Genomic DNA, 22,290 nt, shown 5'->3' on the forward strand with positions numbered 1-22,290 from the left:
ATTTCAAAAACGAGGCGACGCTGCTTTCTGGTTCATCTCATCAAACATCGCATTTATGTGCTGGCTGAAGAACCTGTCTGAATGCAGCGAATGAGAAGAATCAAATGGAAGAAAGAACGGGTCTGAGTTGTCGCTTGATGGGATAAAGGAAGAAGCTGATGATGATGATGATGATGGCATCGGAGCAAAGTCTTGTGGCTGGTACAATTTCTGCTGTTGTAGTAGTTCAGAGGAAGGAATGAGCACGTCTGTGAAAGACGGGGGCTGCATCAGCTCAGAATTGAATGTTGTGCTTTCAATGTTATTACTGTTAATGTTTCCATCAACACTTGTCCCGAAGCTGTCTGAAGAAAGTTCTGGTGCAAAAAGAGGGCGTGAGCGAGACAAAGCGGTTGCAGCGCGTGAACGGCGAGGTATTCCGAGGGAAGTTGTGGGCGCGTCTGAAGATGAGCTTGATGGTGATGAAGACGCAGATGAATACGAAGATGAAGGTGAGTCAGAGGCTGAGGAATAAGGGGATGATAGTGAAGATGAATAAGGAGAAGGAGAGGAAGAAGAATAAGGTGATGATGAAGATGAAGAAGATGATGATGTAGAAAGAGAAGAAGAAAGACTTTGACGAGCTGACGAAGCAGAATTCGGAGAAGACCTGGAAGAAGAAGAAGAAGAAGAAGTGGAAGACTTTGATGGACTTGATTTTGTTGATCCAGAGAGATATGAAGAACCCTCAGAAGATAGAGAAGAAGAGGAAGAGGAAGAGGAGGATGAAGGTGAAGGGGTCACAGAGGAGAGCTTTGATGCCACTCGAGAAGACATTTTGATTGTTGAAGATTGCCTTTGAGAGGCTGGAATTGTTTCTCTCTCATCATAGAAGAATGATGGCGTTGAAACTTTTGCTGGAGTTTTTGCTTCTGGACCCGTGGAGGAGTCGGGAAGATTTTGAGTCACAGGCTCTTTGTGGCTTTCTGTGGGAGTTTTTGGTTCATTGAGGATTGAACTGTTACTATCTCGTGCATATACCAATTGCCCTTGTTCAAGAGCTATTTTTCGTTGGCGAAGATAAATTTCTGCATCTTGCCCAGGACGGTGTGGAGCTATGGTGTTGGGGGATTGAAGGATGTGTGGCGCAATTGTTGTTATTGACTTAAATTTGTTTGCTGCAGCCTAAATTTGTTACAAAGGCAAATTTTTGTTAAATTTGAAGAAAATTGTAAAAAACACCTGACGCTCTTCCTTTTCTTTTGCTTTTTTTGCAGAAGTTGTTCTCAGCAACGATGCTTTAATTAAATATTTTCTTTATGAAGCAAATACAAATTAACATTGAAAACCTTCAAGCCAATTATTTAATAAACAAAGCAATAATAAAATAGAAGTATGAAAATGCCTGTTTGGCATATTTAAAAAAAGCCTTCAAGAAATTATTGTTGATATGAATTGTAGGCAAGAACCAATATGAAAACAAAAAATATACAAAAACATTTCAATGCTTATCCAACAGCAAACACAAAAGAATAGAATATCTTAAATGGTACAAATACAAATGAAGAATATGCAAAGAGTAATAATGCGTTTCATTGCATCTTCCTTCTTCAAATCTTCAAAGAAGAATATTGATCGAAAACATTATAGATTATCATTGCTTTTCCATATGAAAATTTCTCGCTTCAAAACAAAAGTGATCTTCATATGACTAATTTATTAGCATCAATTTGTTTGGTTATAGAATAAACATTGAATAAGAATAAAAAACCACTGATGAATATTTAAATAAACAAACAAAAAATAACTATTAATAAATAAAAGACAGTTCAATTTATTAATCGAATTTTTAAACAAAAGTTCCACGAAGCTTTATTTTATTTTTGAATAATTCCGCTTTCGATTTCAAAATTCATTTTTAGTTTTTCAGATCCAATTCATAATAAATATCTTGCAATAAAATTTTGCTAAAAAATTGGATATATACAATTTAAACACTTTAAAAAGAAATTTATTTAAATATACAATCAAAGGCTTAGCATTGCTCTGAAAAGTGTGAAGAACTTCTTCATTTTGTTAACGAATAAAATTTTTGCTCTTTTAATTGTGAAAGTTGAAAATCAATGGATGCTAACGATCAATATTCGGATGAGGTAATATCTAGCTTAATAATAACGCATTTCCTTCATTTTGGACTTGCAGGTTTTGCCTTCCTTTCCTTGATATTTTTAAAATTTGATAATATTCATTCGTCTTGGATACAAGGAATTATATTGGTCATTCTTTGCATGATTGTTTTATCATTCACAAAATTTGACCTTTCTCTTCTTCCAAATTTGTTTGCATCCTTGTCAATTCGACGAATTCTTTGCATTTCTGGAAATCATGCAAAGCTTGTGGCTTACATATGGGCTGCTTTGTATTTCATTGTTTCACTTTGTGGAATAGTTTTATTTTTACTATGGGGAGTATTTGTATGTATTGTTTTTGTTGTGAGGAAGAATATTTTTTTGAATCTTTAACTCTAATCTATCTTCAATTTTTGATATAATCAGTGTATCATTGAAATACCAGAGACACGAGTTGGAATTTCAGTCCTTTTATTGTCTATTGCTGTGATTTTATTTGTGTACGGAGTCTGTCGATGGGTGTCGGTGGAATGCCAGCTGATAGCAACTGTGATTGCTCCATTCCTTCTTTCAGCGGTTCTTGTTCTGGCAACATTTTTTGTGAATGTATTTTTGATGCGCCCGTTGTCACTATCAGCGCTTTCTTGGGTGTATTTACTGTGGGAAGTGCTCTTGCCCTCATACATCATCTTCTTTATTTCACGCTCACCAAAGACATCTCCTTCACAGTTTCTCTCTGAAAAGACCAATTTGCACCGAAATTCCTCCAAAAACAAGTTCTCTTTGCATCTTCTGTTTAAGCCCCGTTCTTCTGGAAACAAGTTCTGGATCGCTTTTATTTTGCAGATCTTGTCTATTGCACTGCTATTTGTCTATGGTGTTTTGTCTTATTTGTTCACAGACAACAACACGAATGTTGGCATATTCCACGCGATATTTCTTTCTGTCATTGACACACTGTCCATCTTAGTGGCTGCTTCATCTCCAACAACGTCGTATTTTTTCCCGATTTTCCTGTCATTCTCACTTCTTGCCACGAGGGCGTTTATATCAATTGGAGGCGAAAGATATTGGTTTCTGTCACATTGTGTTGCGTTTGTGGTTAACTTGATCATTTATTCGCTGAGTCTTGTCGTGCTGATGGTGAAAGAAGGGACGCGGAGCCAGAAGAGAGATATCAAGACACTTGTTGAGCACGTGCGGAAGGAAAGAGAGAAGGAGAAAGAGAAAAACAAGAAGGAAAACGATGAAAAGGATGGTGAAGAACAAAATGAAGAGAAAGAAAAAGAAAGCGAAGATTACAAAAACAATAAAGATTCATCATCATCATCATCTTCTTCTTCTTCCTTTTCGTCTTCTCATCCAAAATTGTCAAAAATTCTTTCGAAAATCAAAAAACTGTTCTTTTTGCAGCATTCGATGATTATTTTTCTTTTTGTCTTTTTCGCAATTGAAACCATCATTGTCTTAGTCTTTTCTCTTATCTCATCACATCATTCATCAACATCATCAGCATCATCATCTTCTTCTTTATCTTCCTCTTCCTCTTCATCCTTATCATCAAAATCAGCTGATATAAACACAAACACGCTTTCACATCGTTTCACTTCATCACTTCCTTCTTCTTCTTCTTCTTCCTCCTCTTCCTTTTCATCATCATCATCATCATCATCATCATCTTCTTCTTCTTCTTCCTTTTCCTCCTCCTCCTCCTCCTCTTCTCCTTCTTCCTCCTCCTTCGATTCCATCTCCAAAGCCGTTCTCTCCATCCTCCCTCCAATCCCCACGTTCATTCCATATTTATCCTTCCTCTCTTTCTCCTCCACAGACACTCCAATCCATTCTGCTGCTTATAAAATTCCGCAGTTCGAATTTGGTGTTATGTCTATTTGGCTGGGCGTGTGCATTGTGCTGGCGATTGCAGGGATACGCTTGCTTATCAAGGAAGAATACCACTTCACAAAAAAGGTTTGATTGATTTTTTTATTTTAGAAAATTACTTCTTTTCTTTTCTTTTCTTTGCTTTGCTTTTCTTTTATTTCTCTTTTTATCTTTCTCGTTTTTATCTTTCTCGTTTTTCTTTTTTCTTTTCTCTTTTTTCTTCTCTTTCTTCTCTCATTCTTCCTCCCCCCCCCCCCCCCCCCCCCTTTTTTTTTTTTTTTTTTTTCTCGTCAGTCATTCCTTCTTATCATTTCTTCTCTCATCCTCGTGGAGTTATATTCTGGTTATTCCTACTTTCGCCTCCGTTCATTTGTCATCTTTGCTACTTTGTGCTGCCTCCCCATCATCATCGTCCTATTCGTGGCTCTCATTGTTGAGCTTAAGAGAAATTCATATGGTTTGCTTCAATTCATGTCATTTATTTTGTTTTATTTATTTTATTTTATTTTGATTTATTCTTATTCTAATTTTTCATAAATCTTTCTGTTATTTCTTGGAAATTTCTTGTTATGTTTTCAAAAAAAATACACGTGATAATTGGATCAATTAACAACTTCTTCCCAATTTAATCCTTTCTGTGCTCTGTTTAATTAAAAATTTCCTCAGCTTTCATCACATTTCCCGATTCTGATCTAAACGCTCCACCTTTATCTGATTCTTCTTCTTCTTCTTCTTCTTCCTCCTCCTCCTCCTCTTCTTCTCCTTCCTGTTTTTCCTCTCTTTGCTCCTCTATCGCCTCGTTCTTCCATCATTCCAAGCTTTTCTTCTGCGGACAAGCCAACAAACTTTCTTATGTCATTTTGCTTCTCCTCTTTCTTCTTCTCATCGTCTTTGGCACTTTCATGGCTCTTCTCATGCTCTTTTCATGTTCTGTCATCCATTCTGATAGTTGGCGTCTGACTGCACTTCAAATAAGTTCGAGTTCTTCTTCTTCTGCTTCTGCTTCTTCTTCTTCCTTCTCATTATCATCATTATCATCTCCCTCTTCCTCTTCCTCTTCCTCTCCCTCTTCCTCTCCCTCTCCCTCATCCTCCTTCTTCTCTCTCCTCTTCGGCACGATCTACAGCTTCGCCATCGGCGAGCTCATCCTCTTCATCCTCTGCTCATTTCTTTATTTCAACACGTTTTCTCTCAAAAATCAACCTTTTCTGATTCTTTTTCTCGCTCTCACTTTGCTTTACCCTGTGGCTGTCTTCGTTTTGCTTGTCACTCACAACATTTCTCCGGAAGATTCTGTATTGTATTTGGAAGGAAGGTTATCAGATAATAATAAAAATAATAATGTTGTTGATGATGCTTCGAGTTTTCATTCAATGGATTTGGCTTCATCGTCTTCTTCATCGTCGTCATTTTCATTATCATTATCATCGTCTTCTTCTCTTTCTTCTCCTTCCTCTTCCTCTTCCTCTTCTTCCTCCTCTTCTTCTCCTTCTCCTCCTCCTCCTTCTTCCTTCTATCTCTCAACCATATGTATCCCTCTTTGCATCGTTCTCGCCCTTCCTGCTCTGTTTATGCTGATCACCTCTTTCCTTCTCCACCACAGCAATCACCACAAACTTACCTTTTCTTCAGTCTTCTTCTTCTTTTTCTCTGTCATTTTGCTTATTTTATTAGGTTTTCTGCTAATTTTCCGTGTTTCTGACTTCAGCTTCATTCTTCCTTCAACAAACAAAGCCAAAGAAGCAGAAAACAGTCAAATAAACTCGTTTTCCTTTGATTATTATGTGCTTGCGGGCGTTTCTCTGATTGTTGTGGCGGTTTTGCTGATATTCGGTGCATTTTGCTTGCACAGATGGCTTAAGCATAACTATACGGCTGATAAGGTGTGGAGGAGGTGGTTGAAAGAGAATGGGGACAAAATATATGAATTTTTTCTTTTCTTTCTTTTTGTTTGTTTGCTTTGTCAAAGCTGTTATCGTCAATCATTTTGGTTGACACGATATTTATTTACATTTTTATTCAAACTTCATCATATTTCTAAAATTTTCAAATTCTTTTTCTTTTTCTTTTCTCCCTCCCTCTCTCTCTCTCTCTTTCCCATCAGTTAACCTTCACCATCCTCATCCTCATCTGCATTGCCATCTTCGTTGGAGGCATTGTTTTGTCTGTCTTCCAAAAATCATATTTTTTGGGCTTTACAACAATCGATTTATTGGTTGTGTTCGTGTGCTTTGTCACTGGAATAGCTGAAATCGTGAAGCTGGTGAAGTTTGCTATAAAATATGGATTATTTTATTTATTTATTTATTTATTTATTTATTTATTTTTCACATTGTTTTATAAATTTCGTTATTATCATCGAAATCTTCATCATTATATTTCTTTTTCTTTTCTTCTTTTCTTCTTCTTTCTTCTGTCTATCCATAAATCCCCTTTAACCACCTAACCCTCCTTCCCCCTTCCCTTCTCTTCCCTTCTCTTCCATTCCCTTTCCTTTTTCCCCCTCTTCCCTTCCAGTTCCTCCTACTCCTTCCTCTTCTCCCCCACCATCTTCCCCATCTTCACCTTCTCCCCTTCCTCTCTCTCCATCCAAAACACCTCTTTCTCCTTCCAGTTCCTCCTCCTCTCCCTCATCGGCGTTATTGTCTGGGGAATTATCGCTACCATCTTCATCACCCCTCTTTCTTTGGGCCTTTCTTTCTCTTCTCTTTCGTTCATGTGCTTCTTTTTGCTGCTTTTGTCGCTTTTGTACTCGTCTTTGATCGATTTCTCAGACGATGTGGCATTTCTTGAAGGACATAACATTGAGGCTTATATCAAAATCGTGTGTTTTATTTTATTTTGCTTATTTATTTTATTTTATTTTTATTTTTTCATTTTTGGATGGAATATTTTATTGTTTATTTGTATTGCATATTTGAAAAAAATGTTAATAAAATGCATTTTCAAATATACCAAACGAAACAAAAACTATTTATTTTTTTCATTTGTGATATGATTTTGGCATCTTCATATTCATCAAATGTTTCTTTTCTTTTTTTTTTTCTTTCTTTTTCACTTTTTTTCTTTTTTTCTTTTTCACTTTTTTTCTTTTTTGCTTTTTGCTTTTCTTTTATTTTTTTAACCTTTCCTTCTCCCCCTTTTCCCCATTCAGGCCGAATCTCAAGAACTTGGTCGGTTTTACACCGATTCTATTGATCTCCCCCTCCATCTGCTGAACAAAGAAGAGAGAAACGAGAGGGAAAGGCTGCTTGAAGAATATCACATGCTTGTGAATGAGCTGATGATGTGTGAAGATGTGAATGATGATGAAGAAGGGCTGGAAGATTTGGAAGAGGTAGAAGGAGAAGGAGAAGGAGAAGGAGAAGGAGAAGGAGGAGGAAGAGGAGGAGGAAGAAGAGGAGAAGGAAAAGAAGATAATGATAATGAAAATGATAAAGAAGAAGAAAGAGGAAAAAACAAAGAAAAAATGAATGCAAAGACAAATGAAAAAAAGAAATTGCATCTCAAAACAGATTCTTCTGCTTCTGAAGCATTGTCAATACCAATTTCTTCTTCTTCTTCCTCTTCTTCCTCTTCTTCCTCCTCTTCCTCCTCTTCCTCCTCATCTTCTTCTTCTTCACATAAACCTTCTCAATCATCACCATCATCATTTTCTTCCTCCTCCTTCTCTTCTTCTTCAGATTTACCTCCACCTCCACCACCTCCTCCTGTTTCCCCTCTTCTTCCCTCTCATCATCCTTCTTCATCTGCTCCTTCTCCTTTACGTCGATCAATATCAACTTCATCTTCATCTTCTTCTTCCTCCTCCTCCTCCTCTTCTTCTTTCTCTTCTCCTCTTTCCTTTTCTTCAGACCAACCTCTTCCATTCGCTTCTTCCTCTGCCTCTTCTTCCACACCTCGCCGTTCTGCTTCAATTTCTTCTTCGCCTTCTTCTCTTCGCCGTTTGGCGTCTGTTGATCTCTCACACAGACAAAAATCGAGAAAATATTCGGTTTCTTCTTCTTCTTCTTCTCCTTTAGCTACTCCAACACATTCTCCTTCTTCTTCTCTATCTTCTTCTTCCTCCTCTTCTTCTTCGCCATTGCAAAATCAACCTCATCAAAGATATGGTTCGAAGCTGTCACAAAGTGAGAAATCGAACGAGGAGGAGGAAGAAGAGGAAGAAGAGGAAGGAGAAGAAAATAACGACAAAAATATGAAATCAAAGAAAACAAAAGAAAAAAGCACGAAAAACAAACAAGTTAACATACAAAGCGGTGATGGTGTTAGCATCGTTAATTATGATAGAAACAATATGCAATCTGAAATTGAAGAAGAAAGAGAAAGAGAAAGAGAAAGAGAAAGAGGAAGAGGAAGAGAAGAAGAGGAAGAAGAAGACAAAACATTGATGTGGGAAACAGAAAACGATCTCAAAGAGAAAATCAGCTTTTTGCGGAAAGAATTGAAGAAGATTAAGTTTATACAGAAGAAGAAGCAGGAAACGAGAGGTTTGATTGTATCAGCTGCAGATTTGGAGGAGACTAGAAAAGAAGAAGAAGAAGAAGAAGAAGACAGAGAAAGAGGAGAAAGAGAAAGAGGAGAAAGAGAAAGAGAAGGAGATGTTACTGTTGCAGCAGTTGAAGAAAAGAAGAAAGGAGAAATTGAAATGCAAACACAAACACAATCTGAATCATCTGGTTTGCCTTCACTTTCTCCATCTTCTCGGACTCCTTCTCAACAACAAAAGAAAGAACAACAACAAAACATTCAGTCAGAAGATGCAACTTCATCATCATCATCATCATCATCTTCTTCTTCTGCTTCTTCGAATAGCAATTCAAAAAAGACTAATGATGCACTTGTAACTCCTGTGCATGATAATTCTCCTTCTTCTGCTTCGACTTCTTCTACAACTTCTGAAAAATTACCTCAAAAACAAGAAGATTCTTCGTCATCATCGTCTTCTTCTACCTCTTCCTCTTCTTCTTCCCAAGCTCCTCCTTCTTCGCGTGGCTGGATCAATTCACTAGTCAAATCCTCTCTCAGTTGGATGGGCTCTTTTGTGAAGATGATTCCTGTTCCTTCTTCTCCTTCTCCTTCTCCTTCATCATCATCATCATCATCATCATCTTCTTCTTCTTCTTCAGCTATTGTTGATGAAAATGCTAACAACAAACAGAATGAAGAAACAAACAATAATTCTTCATCGTCTTCTTCATCTTCCTCCTCTCTTCCTTCTCCTCCTTCTTCCCCTCCTCCTCTTCCTCCTTCTCCCACTATTACTCCTCCTCCTCCTCCACCACCTTCTTCTTCCTCTTCTTCTTCTTCTTCTTCTTCTTCTTCTCAAATCCCAATTGCTCAGCAAACATCAGCCACGCCTTCCTCTTCTCTCTCCACTCCTCTTTCTTCTTCTTCTTCTTCTTCTTCTTCTCCATCTCCCTCCTCCTCCTCCTTTTCTCCATCGTCGTCATCATCTTCTTTATCTCCCTTATCCCTTCCCTCAGCCTCAACCCCTCTTGTCTTCATCCCTTCTTCCCTGGACAACCCTTTCGAATGCTTCCTCCCACTCTCCTTCCCTTGCCTCTCATACGCCCTGCTCTTTGCAGAGAACTCGTATTTCCTCCACCTCCTCGACGAGACACGGTTTGTGGTGTCCTGCCAGTTCCAGCTGAAGATAAGGGCAGAGGAAATAAGAGAGGAAGAGGATCGTGTTTTGAACTACTTGTTCAGGAAAATGTTCCGATTTCAGAGCAAACAGGCGAATGACATGCGGCTGATTCGGATGTGCACGCCGGAGGAGAGGAAAGAGATAGCGTCGTTTCGCGCGGAGTATGAGAGAGAAGAGGAGATGAAGGCGAAGAGGAGGGAAGAGGAGATGGAGAAGGATGAGGAAGCAGAGGAGATGAGGAGGAGGCAGATGCGGATGCGGATGAGGAGAGGGAAAGGAGCAAGAAGAACAGGAAGAACAGGAAGAAAAAGCGGAAGCAGAAGAAATGGATTTCTCAATGTGAATGAAGGAGAAAACAGTCAAAACGGCAATGGAGGTAATAGTTTGAACACGCCAACAAAATTTTCTGTGTCAAACAAAGCGAAAGATAAAAACGGGTTTATGTCGTTGGGTGATGAAAATATACAAGTTGTTGGATTGGGTTTGTTCTATTTTTTGATTACAAGGATTATCATATCTGATGTGTACAATTGTTTTGAATTGATTCCTTTTTTTCATTTTTCTTATTCTGATTCTTATTCTTTTTCTTTTTCTCATTCTATCTCTTTCTCTATCTCTTTTTTTAAACTTTTTCGTTTTGCATCAACCTTTTATATCCACCAGACAACAATCTCTTTGTGGATGAAGAGTTTCCTCCTTCTCTCTCTTCTGTCTATTACCCTCAGCACATCCCTCAAAACAAACACAAAATCGTCGGCTTTCAGAGAATTGGCGAGCTTACTCAAAATGGCGTGAACGATTTATTATCCTTGCCTTTCTCATTGACATCATCGTCTTCTTCTTCTTCTCTGCCTTCTTCTTCTTCTTCTTCTTCCTCCAATCTGAATGCCAATACAAACTCATCCGCTTCCTTGCCTTCCTCTTCCCTCGGCGCTTCTCCTTCTTCCTCACAGCTCGCGCGCTATCCCTCCGCATACCACCTCAAAGACACTCAACTTGGCAATTCTCCCTCTCAACCAGCAATTTCATCAAAAGCAGTTCTTTCTTCTTCATCCCAGTCACTTTTCCCTTATCGCCCTGAGCCAACGACGGTTAGGCAGGGTTTTCTTGGAGACTGCTACTTGGTTTCAGCGATGGCTGTGATTGCGCAAAGGAAAGGGCTGATTGAACGAATTTTCGCAGAAACAAAAGAAGAAGAAGCGAAGGAAGGGAAGTATACGCTTGTTTTGTATCCGGATGGAGAGGAAACGCGTGTGGTGGTTGATGATTATGTGCCTTTTATCAATCTGAATGAGCAGCTTCAGCTGGCATCCAATTCATCATCCTCTACATCTTCTTCTTCTTCTCTTTCTTCTCTTTCCTCTTCTCCCTCTTCTCAATCTACTCTATCTTCTCCTCTCTTTGCCCACCCTGCGTTCTCCTTCTCCACACGCCAGGGCGAGAAATGGGTGTCTCTCGTGGAAAAGGCCTTTGCCAAGCTGTCCTTCTGCTACGAAGCGATCGAAGGCGGCCATGTACACATCGCAATGGCGCAGATGCTGGGCGGGTTTCCTGAGCGGATCTCGCTTGTGACGAGTGCAAAAAACAGCAACATTGGAAGTAGTGGCAGTGGCTATGGAAGCGAACGAGAGAGCAGAGGAGCATACGGTGTGTCATCGCTGGCGGCGCTTCCTCCGCTTGTAGCGTCGTCTGCATTGCCTTCTTCGTCTGGATTGTCTTCTCTGTCTGCCATTCCACACAGATTGAGTGCGAACGACGTGTGGAACATCCTCACAGACCTGTTTCGCATGCAGTACCTCGTTGGATGTGGAAGCGGCTCGCGGTGGCGGAGGAAGCTGGACGAGGAAGGAGGAGAAGGACAAAGAGGAGAAGGAAATGACAGCAGCAAGGACAAGAACAAGAGAAGAGATGATGAAATCTCTGAGCTTGGGATTGTGCAGGGCCATGCGTATGCGATCTGCAAGATACAGGAGGAGTTTGGGGTGCGGCTGATTCTGCTGCAGAATCCGCTGGGAAAAGCGCTGTGGTGCGGTAACTGGTGTGTGAATTCGCCACTATGGCAGCGGAAGCACAGGGCGAAGTTTGGCGTGGCAGACCCGAACAAAGGGCTGTTCTTCATCTCGGTGGAGGACTTTGTGGAGAACTTTGACTCTATCTACATCTGCAGAGTGATCCCGGACAACTGGGCGAAAGTGAGCGTGGAGGCCAGCTGGAACAACATCACGTCGGTGGGGTACAAGACGAAGCGGCTGCATCCGCTTTCGCCGCAGTTTGTGCTGTATGTTGTGCGCAAAACGGAAGTGGCAATGAGAATTGTGCAAGGGAAGGAGAAGAGGAAGAGGAGGAGAAAGAACAAGAGTCTTGGAGATGATGATGATGAACTGAACAGAACGCAAAGTGCTTGTGAAGACAAAGATGATGAAGAGGAATACAGTGAAAGTGATGATGATGACGACGACGATGAAGAAGATGATGAACAAGAAATGGAAGAAGAAGATGAGATGCTTTTCATCGGGTTCTTCATCATGAAGACGAACGGAAAACGGGCGTCAGCAATTGTGCCGTCTCGTCTTGTGTATTCTCCGCCCGCACTCCGCAACATGAAGTCAGTTGAGGCGTCATTTACACTCGAAAGAGGGAAATACACAATCATTCCAGTGGTGCATGAGACACTGGGCGAACTGAAGACAAGGAGGCGTGGGACAGACAGTGGAGATGAAGGGAATGACAACGAGATGAGGAATATGTCTGATTCACTTGCATTTGCATCAGCATCTTCAGCCTCTTTGACTTCTTCTGCTACAAAGTCCTCAAAAGCAAACAAAATCAAGCAACAAGAGAATAGGAACAGAGAGCGAGATCAGATGGAGTCGACGATGCTGAAATCTCCAACGATGACGAAGCTGATTGCAATATCTCCGACAGCCCGTGCGCTCCAGAACACGCAGCAGACGCCTCTGAAGAGCGAAATGTCTGCTGCTTCTTTGTTTAATGCTTATTCTCCGAGCACGATGGGCAAGACGCTGAGGAGGATGCTGGGAAATACACAGGGATTTATGGGGAGGACAGAAGGAAATATGTTGATGAAGGATGAGGTTCCATTCAGTTTGACTGTGTATTCAGATTCTATGGTGAAGCTTGCTCCAGTGACTGATGAGCATGATTAATTATTGATAGAATGTTACTATTATTACTACTATTACATTTACTATTATTGTTATAGTTATTATTATTTTGAGAAAAGTCTTTTTTTATCTGAATGATTTTTGCGACTTTTAAAAAAAACAAAAAATATTTATTAATTTTTGGTTTATTTAAAACAAAAATATAAATGTTTGAGAAAATATTTTGTTTGTTGAAGAATTATTGATTGTCTTTCTTGAAAGAAATCATATTTTAGATTTAATAATGTTTTGTTTTTGATTTTCTTAATTTTTTGTCATCTCATTTTCCTTTTTGAAAAAGGATTATTCGCAACTCGTATCAAAAGCGCATTTCTCTTTTTTTTCACACAAATTAGAAAGCATTCTTTTGAATTATTGGTTTGAAAATACTTTAAAGGCGAAAACTTGTTTTTCATATTTAGTCATAGAAGCACAGACAAATAAAGTATTTTGATAAAAAAAGTGTATTTATAATCTGAGACTTTCAAATAAAAAGTTAAGTAATTGTAAGTGAATGCATAAATATATAAGTTCGAAAACAACGAAAAAAAAGCATAAAGAATTATAAAATAAAATAAAATAAAATAAAGTCACAACTGAATCCAATTGATCATCATAACTGTATGAAAAAGACAAAGAAAACCAATTTCAATCCTTCAAAAAATAAAACAAATTCAACCACAAATTAAGAAAAGATCTCCGATTTTTCCCCCTTCAAACTGAGCTTATTTCTTCATTTTGTTCAATTATTTTATCCGAAACGTTCCCAGAATTTTGCAAGTTGTAACTTGCTGTGTTATCTTTTTCAACTCAAACATTGTCACCTGATTCCGAATCAACACTTGAAACATTTTGAGATTGCGACACTTTCTCACTTTCAACTACCAATTGCACTGCCCCTTCAGCAACACAGGCTGGAATATAAGATGATTCTGTTGATTCATTCACATTCTCTTCTTCTTCTTTCACTTCTTCTGAATTCAATTTCTCATCACCCACCACAAAACCCTCTGAGTTTTCAGCAGCATCATTTTTATCCTCTTCTCTCACTGTTTCCACTGTATTTGGCAAGATTTTGCTCAACGCAGCGCGAGTCGTGGATTTCATTTCAGCTTTCTTCTTCTCCATAAATCTGTAAGTGAAAATGGAGTCTGTTGAACAAAGCGGAGGAATCGAAGAATGCGATGGATAGAACGAAGATGGAATAAATGCTGGCGAGCGCAATTTTTTCGAGTTTATCTCTTCGATCTGCTTTTTGACGATTTCTCTGTTCCTTTCTGAGGTGATGTATCCGTCTGGCGCGTTGAGGAGCCTCTCGTTTATCTGCCCATCCCATTTTTTGCTCTTTGGCGACATCAGCGTTTCCTCCATTTTTTCTTTCTCTTCCAAATGCTTTGTCTTTTCCAGTGCAGCTTTCGCTCTCAGAATGGAAGACTCGTTTTGCTTGACATTTGCAGCTGCAGCAGCAACTGCTGTTGAATGGGAATAATTAGCAGAACGCTGGCTGGAGCTGGCTGTTGACTCAAGCGGAGCATCAAAAGAAGGAGACGAAGGGAACGCCGATGACGAACTGGGTGAGAAATGTGTGGGCGTATGCACCAACGAAGAAGAAAGAGGGGAAGGTGAAGAGCACAGCGAGCCCATTGAAGATTTTGGTGTGTGGAGAGGAGACAGCATCGCAGAAGGCGGAGATTGGTCAAGCAGACGAGGAGAAGATAGAGAGCGACTTAAAGTCTGCTGCGCAGTTTTGATCTCTTTTTCTTCTTTGACTGAGGCAGACGGGTTGAAGAAAGTAACATTCTGTACAATCACCGGCTCGTATGGGGTGAATGCATGGGGTGATGAAATATGCCTTGAAGAAGGAGAGAGAAGATAGGAACCTGCAGGTGATGATGGAGTCTGAGAAAGCATAACTGGCGAGCTTTGCTGTTTAATCTTTGAAGCTGCTGGCAAAGTGGCAGTTGGGGCATCAATTTTCTTTTCTTGCTGAATGCATTCAGTATTTGTCATTTTCATTGAATCGGCATCAGAAGCAATAACGGGATTAGGAGCAACAAACGATTGCAAATCAGTTGTTTGATGTGCTTCTGGCTGTTCTTTTTCATTTATTTCTTCATTTTGCTTTTCTTGTGAAAGGTTGTCTTTTATATTATTTGTTGACTCAAGCGAAAAGCTTTGAGATGCCTCCAATTCTTTTAGCATCCTGTATCTTTCTGCTTCCATTTCTTCGAATTCTTTCTCATTTTTTTCCCAAATTTGTTGGTACAGCTGCTGATAACTGTATTTTTTTGGAACTTTTGGGGCTGTATGAAGATGTTCGTTTATTCTCTTTCTTTTTAGAAGAGTTCTGATTGTATGATGATTTGGAGAATGCTTTGGAATACTTTTCTCCATTTTTTCTTTAATCTCTTGCTTCATACGATTGAATTCCTTTCTCTCACGCTTTTTCACTGCACGTTCCTGTTTTAATTTCTCCTGACATACAAAAATGAGCAAATTGAATAATTTTTGAAAGTTTGCTTCATGTTAATTATTCATATATTTATAAACTTTTCTTTTATTTTCTTCATTCAACATTCGTTGTTTCCTTCTACGTTCGATTTCCTCTCTAGCTTGCTCTCTGAGTGCTTTTCTCTCTTTTTCTTTTTTATAAATTGTTTGGTAATCACCGAAAACATAAACAAGAAAAAAAACACATTCAAAAAATGCAAAGAAAACGAAATAAACCTGCTAATACAAATTGCACTCCTTTAGAAACATGATTTTCAATCAAGTTTTCATCGTTATTACATTGGTAATTTAATTCCTATCGTTTAAATTGTATTATATCAAAAAGCAAAATTTCTAGAAGAATAACCAAAAAAACACAAACTTGAACCTGAGGCACATGATCACAATAATTTTCCATAGAAAAAGAACTTGAGATTTAAATGAGAGTATCTTATATGCAACAGAAATCAAATCAAGATTTTTTATTGATCACAATCCCCATTGACACGATTGAGAAATTTTTCGTTGAATGTTAATCTCAAGCTAAAAATCACATGAAATGACATCAGTTTTTCTTTTTAAAAAGAATGTCGAATTGCAATTTTTTTTAATTGTGAAAATTAAAAAAATTTGCATTTCGATATATTCTTTAAAACAATACAGAAACGAAAACATGAAATCAGCCAAGATAAAGCAAAAGAGCAGAAAGAAAAATAAAATGAAAGCGTGCAACATTTATGAAAAAAATGAAATGAGAAGTCTATTGTTCAATTTTTTGGTATCTAACATCTTTGTGAACGTTGAAGCACCGTAAAAAACATCTAGCAGAATACACATTGCATGCGTATGAGTCGTTAAATCTGTTTTTTAAAAAATAAAACAAGTGAGGGATAAGTAATTAGAAGGTGAATTAAAATCAGTTATTCCCGTAAATTGAGCAAAAAGAATGAGGAGGAATTGATGAAGGCTTTGTTTCCGCGGTTAATGATGCTCGAGAAGATTCCGCATCACCTTGAAGTTCCTAAATAAACTGAAAAAGAAAATGATTGCGGCAATATAATAAAAGACATGCTGATTCAAAAAGTGTATCACGAAAAGTGGTAACAAGTTTCTTTTCAGGGGTTCGAATTTCAAAGTCTCCGTGTGCTTGTCTCCATTTTCATGTGATCGAACATCATCACGAAAATAAGTTCCTCGACTGCTTGTTGTATTTACCCTTGAATATTTCGTGCCAACTTCAGATTCAATGCTTCTCAGATATAACGTTGCATTTTACTGTAAATTTTCGTTTGAATGCGAAATTCTGACAACATAAAAAATTTACATAATGTCATAAGCATTCAAAAATAATAGATTTCGAAATGACTCCAAAGCACCACAAAAACAATGTTCATTTGATCAACATTTTTAGATAAAGGGCTTTAAATTATTTTATATTTGATTTCTTTCTCACTCAAAGGACAAAGGTTAGAAAAATGCATATGTACTCATAATTAGATGTTATTAATTTTTGAAATGTCATTTCAATATTTGCTTTTTATTTCTGTTTGCTGACACTGGTTTATTTCAATTAGAAATGCCTTCATCTCCTCGTAGATCTTCTTCACGCAGTAGTAATAGTCGTCATCGTTCATATGATGTAAATGATGAACACTATAGACGTAGACGATATCGTTCTCCTTCCTCAAGATCTCGCAACTTGTCAAGAGGTTCACATCACTCACATCATCGTTCCCGTGATGACCATCATCACCGTTATCGTTCACGAAGCCGAAGTCGATCTCGAGATTCTTTATACAGAAGACGCGATAGATCTCGTTCTTCGCGTTCTGATTCACCACGATCTAGGCATTGGCATGATAATTATTCTCATCGCTTATCTCCATCTTCTTATCGTCGTACTTTTCGTAACGACGATCGTCAATCACGTAGAATGTTCCAGCAACGAACGAGGAGAGATAATAGATTGAAAAGCGAAAGATATACGAAAGAAGAAATTGAATCTTGCCGGCATATTTTCTTGGGAAATCTTGATTCTGAAGTGAACAACGATACAATAAAAAGGCAAATCGGAAGTGAGCTTGTGGATAAAGTGTTAAATATTACAATGTTTCAAGGAGGTTCTCGCCCAAAAGGCATAGCATTTGTTGAATGCAATAGTCATGAAGATGCAGAAGAAATTTTCAATGCTCTAAAAGGAACTGCAATCAGAGGAAGGACAATCAACGTTGACTGGGACATCGGAAGAGAAGCAAAAGAAAAACAAAGAAGAAAGCAAGATGCTGAAGTATCTCTTCCACCGCTCCAAGATTCTTCTGACTTTGCTTCCTCCTCGTCTGATCCATCTTCTTTAACTTTTTCAAATACTTCGAGCGAGTCAGCAGATAATTTTGAAAAGGAAGAGCATTCGGCTGTTGGTAGATCACCTTCGCCTCCTCGCTCTCGTTCTCGCTCTCGGTCCCCTTCACAACCTCATTCTCACTCTCGTTCTCAATCCCCTCGTTCATCTGCACCAGATGTTTCTCATTCCCCTTTACTTGCTTCTGAGCCTTCCACAGAACCGCTGTAGGAAGCACTTCAATTCAAGTGTGTTTTAGTGTGTATAAGTTTATGGCGGGTATTTTTTTCAGTGTTATTCGGTGAATTCTTTTAATGTGTTTTTTTTTTTTAAGTGTGTATTTCATTTGGATTTCTGAAAAGATCGGAACAAAGAAATTTTTCTATTCACAAAGGAGGCATTCCTTTTGAATAGAAATATGAAAGTGAAAATAGTCTTTTTTTATGGTGCATCACTTATTTGAGTATCTGTTCATATTATAAATATTTTTTCTTTCTTTTTTGTAGTTATGTAATTTTATTTTTAAAAATTAATTTCAACAACCATAGAAAAATCCAAATGATAAACATTAGCGAAAATCAAATACATTAAAACTTTTTTTATTGCGAAAAGAATTGTGCATTTTTATTCAATTGTGAAAAACGAACCAGTATAAATCACAAATTTCAGGGAAAAGTTTTTTAAGTTCAATGTATTCTTTCCAGATAATCCATTCAAACACTTTGGAATAGATGTTTAATTGAACGAAAAATTGAATCGACCAGATGTTTGGATTGAAGATAAAATTGGATTCTTTTTTGAGATTTTTAAACTTCAACGGAAGAAAACCAGCATTAATAACATATCACTGACAGTCTGTATGATAACGACTTTGTTGATACAGGAGAGTCGATTCAGTTCCTCTCAGATTAAGCTTTTTCTTCATTTCCAGCCTGTTGAGCACATTAATTGACTTCATCCATAAAAAATCACGTTCCTCCGCATTCATTGAAGGAAAAAATGTTGCTACTTACAACTTAGAAAGAGAAGTGAATAAATTCTCAATTTTTGTAAAGTTTTTTTTTTTAGAAAAAATAAAATTTTGTGTTATGCAAAAGATTGCAAATAAAAATTTTCCTTCAATTTTCCGAAATTTCTCAATTTAAAACAGAAAAACGATGAAGAGTGCTTAAAAGAGAAAATGCCTCCAATGAAATAGATGGAACCTGTTTAGAAGAACATAAATTAATAAGTATTTGTAAGTCATTTTTGGATATTTTAAATTGCTCAATAAAAGCAGAAGCATCTGAAGATACGTCTTGCCTATCGCCGGATTCAGCGTGCACAGATGGAATAGTAAGAACGAAAAGACTGAGAAGCTTGAGTGCAAGAATAATGCTCTGTTCTGATGAATCTGCGAGACACGATAGCAAAACAGGAACAGCACCTGACATTATCAAAACCTTTCGATTGCCTATAATGTTTGGAAAAAAATAATATTTCATAAGAAAAGAGAGAAATATTAATGAAAATTGAATTTTTTTGCAAAATTAAGAAAGGAAAAGGAAAAGGAAAAGGAAAAGGAAAAGGAAAAGAAAAACGAAAGAAATTGCTTTATAAAACACATGTTTGTCGCTTAAAGAGCACACCTTGATATTCTGCCAAGCATGACAATGCACCCAGATAATTAACCAACTGTTCCCCATTTGATTTATCCGATATTAAATCACATAAAGCCTTTGAAATTTCTATTAACAGCACATCCGGCACTGGCTTTGCCTTATAAAAGAAACACATCAACAAAATTGCATTGCAAAACAATTCAAAATCAAGCTTTGAATCACCGCTTTCTCCTTTCTCGTAAGCAAAAACAGAAGAAACGTTAAACGCTTGCCCTTTTTCATTTGCTTGTCTTTTACCTTTGTATATATGCAATTGAGACTCCACAAAAAGCTGCAAAACACTGAGGCATCCAACACTGTGGAAGTAATTGAAAAAGACATTTGGTTGGGGCTTTGGTTGCTTTGGTAGTTCTGAATCAGAATAAATGCGAATAACTTCGAGTTCGTCTGTAACGTATGATCGAATGCATTTGTCTTTTGGATTAACTGAACCAGAACTTTCTGGGTTAACTTGCTGAGACTCAATATCTCTGGCAAGCTTGCACGCCATCGCCATCCCTGCCATGGCTGCTCCATATAGCAAATCCAGAGCTGTGCCAATCAGTTTTCTTCCGCTGTTTGCAAGAGTGTTAAGTTCATTCACTTTGTTTGTTATGTCTTGGAGAGGCTTTCGTGTTGAAGAATCTGAAGAGGAACTGCTCAATACAACCGAGTTTTGTTTGATAATTGCAGAAAACGATTCTTTCACATTCTCCCACAATTTCTGGGGGAAAAGCTGTGGAATAATTGGAGTCGAACCATCAACCAAAAAACAGTGCTGAGAAGAAGCTTTCATTTCTGTGTCAACAATTCCCGCTAAGCACATCCCGAGTAGCATTGCCTCTCCCACGTACCGTGGCACGTTTGATCGCGCTGCTGTTGACATTGAATCTCTGTCCAGCAAAGATATCAGCCTCACAATTTCAATAGAAGCACTCCGGAGTGAGGAAGATGGATGAATGAGAAAGGCAAAAATATGTTCAAGCAAAGGAGAATGAAGAATCTGCATTTCAACTGGCATATCGAAGCAAAGATTCTCATAAACAATTTTGAGCAATTTCAATGCAGAAACTGCATTGGCAACGATGTAAGGGTTTTCCTTGCACTTTTCAGTTGTGGAGCTGTTAACCGAATCTGACGAAACCGCAACAAACACATTTTCAAGAGCACGAAAAAGACCTTCTTCAAGCATATCTGCACACACTTTGGGAGGTGAAGAAAAATCCATTTTATACGGCACATCCGAATAGGCTATCTGAGTTAGGCATTCCAAAATTTTGCTACAGACAAATGGTGAAGCCTTTGACATGGCACGTATCAGCTTTTCTTCAGCTTTGCAGTCTCTTAAGCATTGGACGTTTGCTTTTTTAAAAAAATATAAAGATGAAGAAAACAAGAAGAAAAGTTTAGAATATTCAAATAATCGTTGAGAAAAAAATAAAATAAAATAAAACATGAAAAAAAAAAAGTAATTTGTTTCAAACGTGAATGTTCCAACAAAGCAACAATGCCATCGAGAATTCGCGATAAGATGCGCTCATCGTTGCAAGGCAGCAGTTGTTTGATTGTTTTTGTGATCATCTCCTCTCCAATTTTCATGGCAGAAATTCCTTTGTTGATCAGCATTAATGAGATAGAAGCAGATTTGCAATGATTATCTGAAGGTATTTTAATCGCACTTTTATCAACCGCAAAAGGAACTTCGATGATGGCCGATTCTGATGATGAAATAACTTTATCCAACGAAATGGAAAGCTGAGAAATTTCAAATAATTCCTTAAATTTGTTGAATTGTGCTTGCTTTTCAATGTTAAGCCCGACTGCTGCAATGTTTTCAGTTGTGCCGAGTGCAAAGGTGAGCAGCGCAGAAAGAGCAGGATAATAACTTTTCGGAATGAGTGAATGGCAGTCAATGCAATTGCTAATGGCATCTGCCAATAGTTTCAGAACGTTCAAGCTAATCATACGCTCAACCTGCTTATTTGAAGCAGAGCAGCTCATGTTGTACAAAACGGAAAATGCTTCAACGAGACTCCCATCGTCAATGCCTGTGCACAACAAAGTGCTGTTGACCTGCAATGCAGAATCAAATAGCTCCCAGTTTTCTCTCTTCATAATAACGTTGACTGCTTTGCATGACGAAACAATATTTGCGAGTGTCTTGAATGATTCGCTGCGGAGTTTTGTGTTGCTTGTGTTTATAAGATAAAAAAGCGTTTGAATGAGTCCACCGTTGACATATTTACGCTGTGTGCGAATTTTTAGAGCAACCTCTTCTTGTATATCTGAAAGGATCGAGCAAACAACTTCCACGCTTGAGTTTCTTCAAAAAAGCAATATGAGAAAAAAGGAACGAGGATAAAATAACTAAAAAGCAAACTTTAGCGCAAGAATTTTGTTTTCAATAGATTTCAAATTCTTTGGTTTGTCTCCAATCGTTCCACTATCATTTTTTGTCTAAAAAATAAATAAATAAAAATACAAATGAAAATGAAAAGGTGGACATTAATTTGAGCATACATCATGAACAACAAGAAGTTCATCGCAGACAGATTTCAAAGGCTGTTGTTCCGTTGAACCAAGAATTAGTCTGTGAAGTGTGAATAATATCATTTGTAATTCAAGCTTATAAAAGTTTTTTAAAAATAGCAAAAAATAAATAGGAAAAGCGAACCTTATAGGGGTGTGGATTAATTAAATTAACATTCAGCACAATCGTTGGAATAAGATTAGAAGAAACAATTGAATCAATATTTCTATTATCTAAGATAAAGTGTAAAAATGCATTTAAATCAAATATAAAACCTTCTAATAAACGGTTTCGAAACTGCCTGATTATTTCAATTGATCCAGAAATTGAAGGATCACGAATTGCATCTTCGACTTGTTTCAAATATTTCGACTTTTTTCAAAAAAACAATGATGCTCAAAATAATAAACAAAAAAGAAAATACATCATAAGTTAACAATGGGGCATCTTTAGAAGCCATTGTTTTTATCAAAATCAACACAATAAAAA

General features: G+C 37.7%; 5 protein-coding genes across 5 annotated transcripts; 2 read left to right on the forward strand and 3 right to left on the reverse strand.

Annotated features, from left to right (window-relative positions):
• Positions 1-3: 3 nt before the first annotated feature.
• Positions 4-1,395, reverse strand: MONOS_2336 (uncharacterized protein; the record flags this gene model as incomplete). Its single annotated transcript, XM_067872250.1, has 3 exons — positions 4-1,164; positions 1,222-1,277; positions 1,329-1,395. The coding sequence occupies 3 exons, from the start codon at positions 1,393-1,395 to the stop codon at positions 4-6; spliced, it is 1,284 nt and encodes a 427-aa protein (XP_067728250.1).
• A 1,045-nt stretch (positions 1,396-2,440) lies between these two features.
• Positions 2,441-13,130, forward strand: MONOS_2335 (putative Serine Carboxypeptidase S28; the record flags this gene model as incomplete). The annotated part of the gene is made up of 10 exons (XM_067872249.1): positions 2,441-2,447; positions 2,554-4,076; positions 4,284-4,446; positions 4,656-5,536; positions 5,593-5,620; positions 5,664-5,872; positions 6,094-6,257; positions 6,507-6,813; positions 7,144-10,120; positions 10,303-13,130. 10 exons carry the CDS (start codon positions 2,441-2,443, stop codon positions 12,804-12,806), a joined length of 8,763 nt encoding a protein of 2,920 aa, XP_067728251.1. The 3' UTR covers positions 12,807-13,130.
• Positions 13,131-13,252: 122 nt separating this feature from the next.
• Positions 13,253-15,711, reverse strand: MONOS_2334 (uncharacterized protein; the record flags this gene model as incomplete). The annotated part of the gene is made up of 4 exons (XM_067872248.1): positions 13,253-15,278; positions 15,354-15,445; positions 15,531-15,609; positions 15,676-15,711. 4 exons carry the CDS (start codon positions 15,709-15,711, stop codon positions 13,614-13,616), a joined length of 1,872 nt encoding a protein of 623 aa, XP_067728252.1. The 3' UTR covers positions 13,253-13,613.
• Positions 15,712-16,720: 1,009 nt separating this feature from the next.
• On the forward strand, positions 16,721-18,218 carry MONOS_2333 (uncharacterized protein). Its single transcript, XM_067872247.1, has 2 exons — positions 16,721-16,759; positions 16,868-18,218. Exon 2 carries the CDS (start codon positions 16,870-16,872, stop codon positions 17,860-17,862), a length of 993 nt encoding a protein of 330 aa, XP_067728253.1. The 5' UTR covers positions 16,721-16,759; positions 16,868-16,869; the 3' UTR covers positions 17,863-18,218.
• A 452-nt stretch (positions 18,219-18,670) lies between these two features.
• MONOS_2332 (uncharacterized protein) lies at positions 18,671-22,261 on the reverse strand (the record flags this gene model as incomplete). Its single annotated transcript, XM_067872246.1, has 8 exons — positions 18,671-19,084; positions 19,260-20,633; positions 20,756-21,594; positions 21,652-21,728; positions 21,792-21,896; positions 21,946-22,034; positions 22,077-22,173; positions 22,226-22,261. 8 exons carry the CDS (start codon positions 22,259-22,261, stop codon positions 18,768-18,770), a joined length of 2,934 nt encoding a protein of 977 aa, XP_067728254.1. The 3' UTR covers positions 18,671-18,767.
• Between the last annotated feature and the right edge of the window lie 29 nt (positions 22,262-22,290).

This window comes from Monocercomonoides exilis, assembly GCF_001643675.1.
Source record: "Monocercomonoides exilis strain PA203 chromosome Unknown scaffold20-1493094, whole genome shotgun sequence".
Taxonomy (NCBI): domain Eukaryota; phylum Preaxostyla; order Oxymonadida; family Polymastigidae; genus Monocercomonoides; species Monocercomonoides exilis.

What these genes read in the sequence shown, in the direction of transcription:
- MONOS_2333 (XM_067872247.1), top strand. Translation starts at nt 16,870, where the DNA reads ATGCCTTCATCTCCTCGTAGATCTTCTTCACGCAGTAGTAATAGTCGT.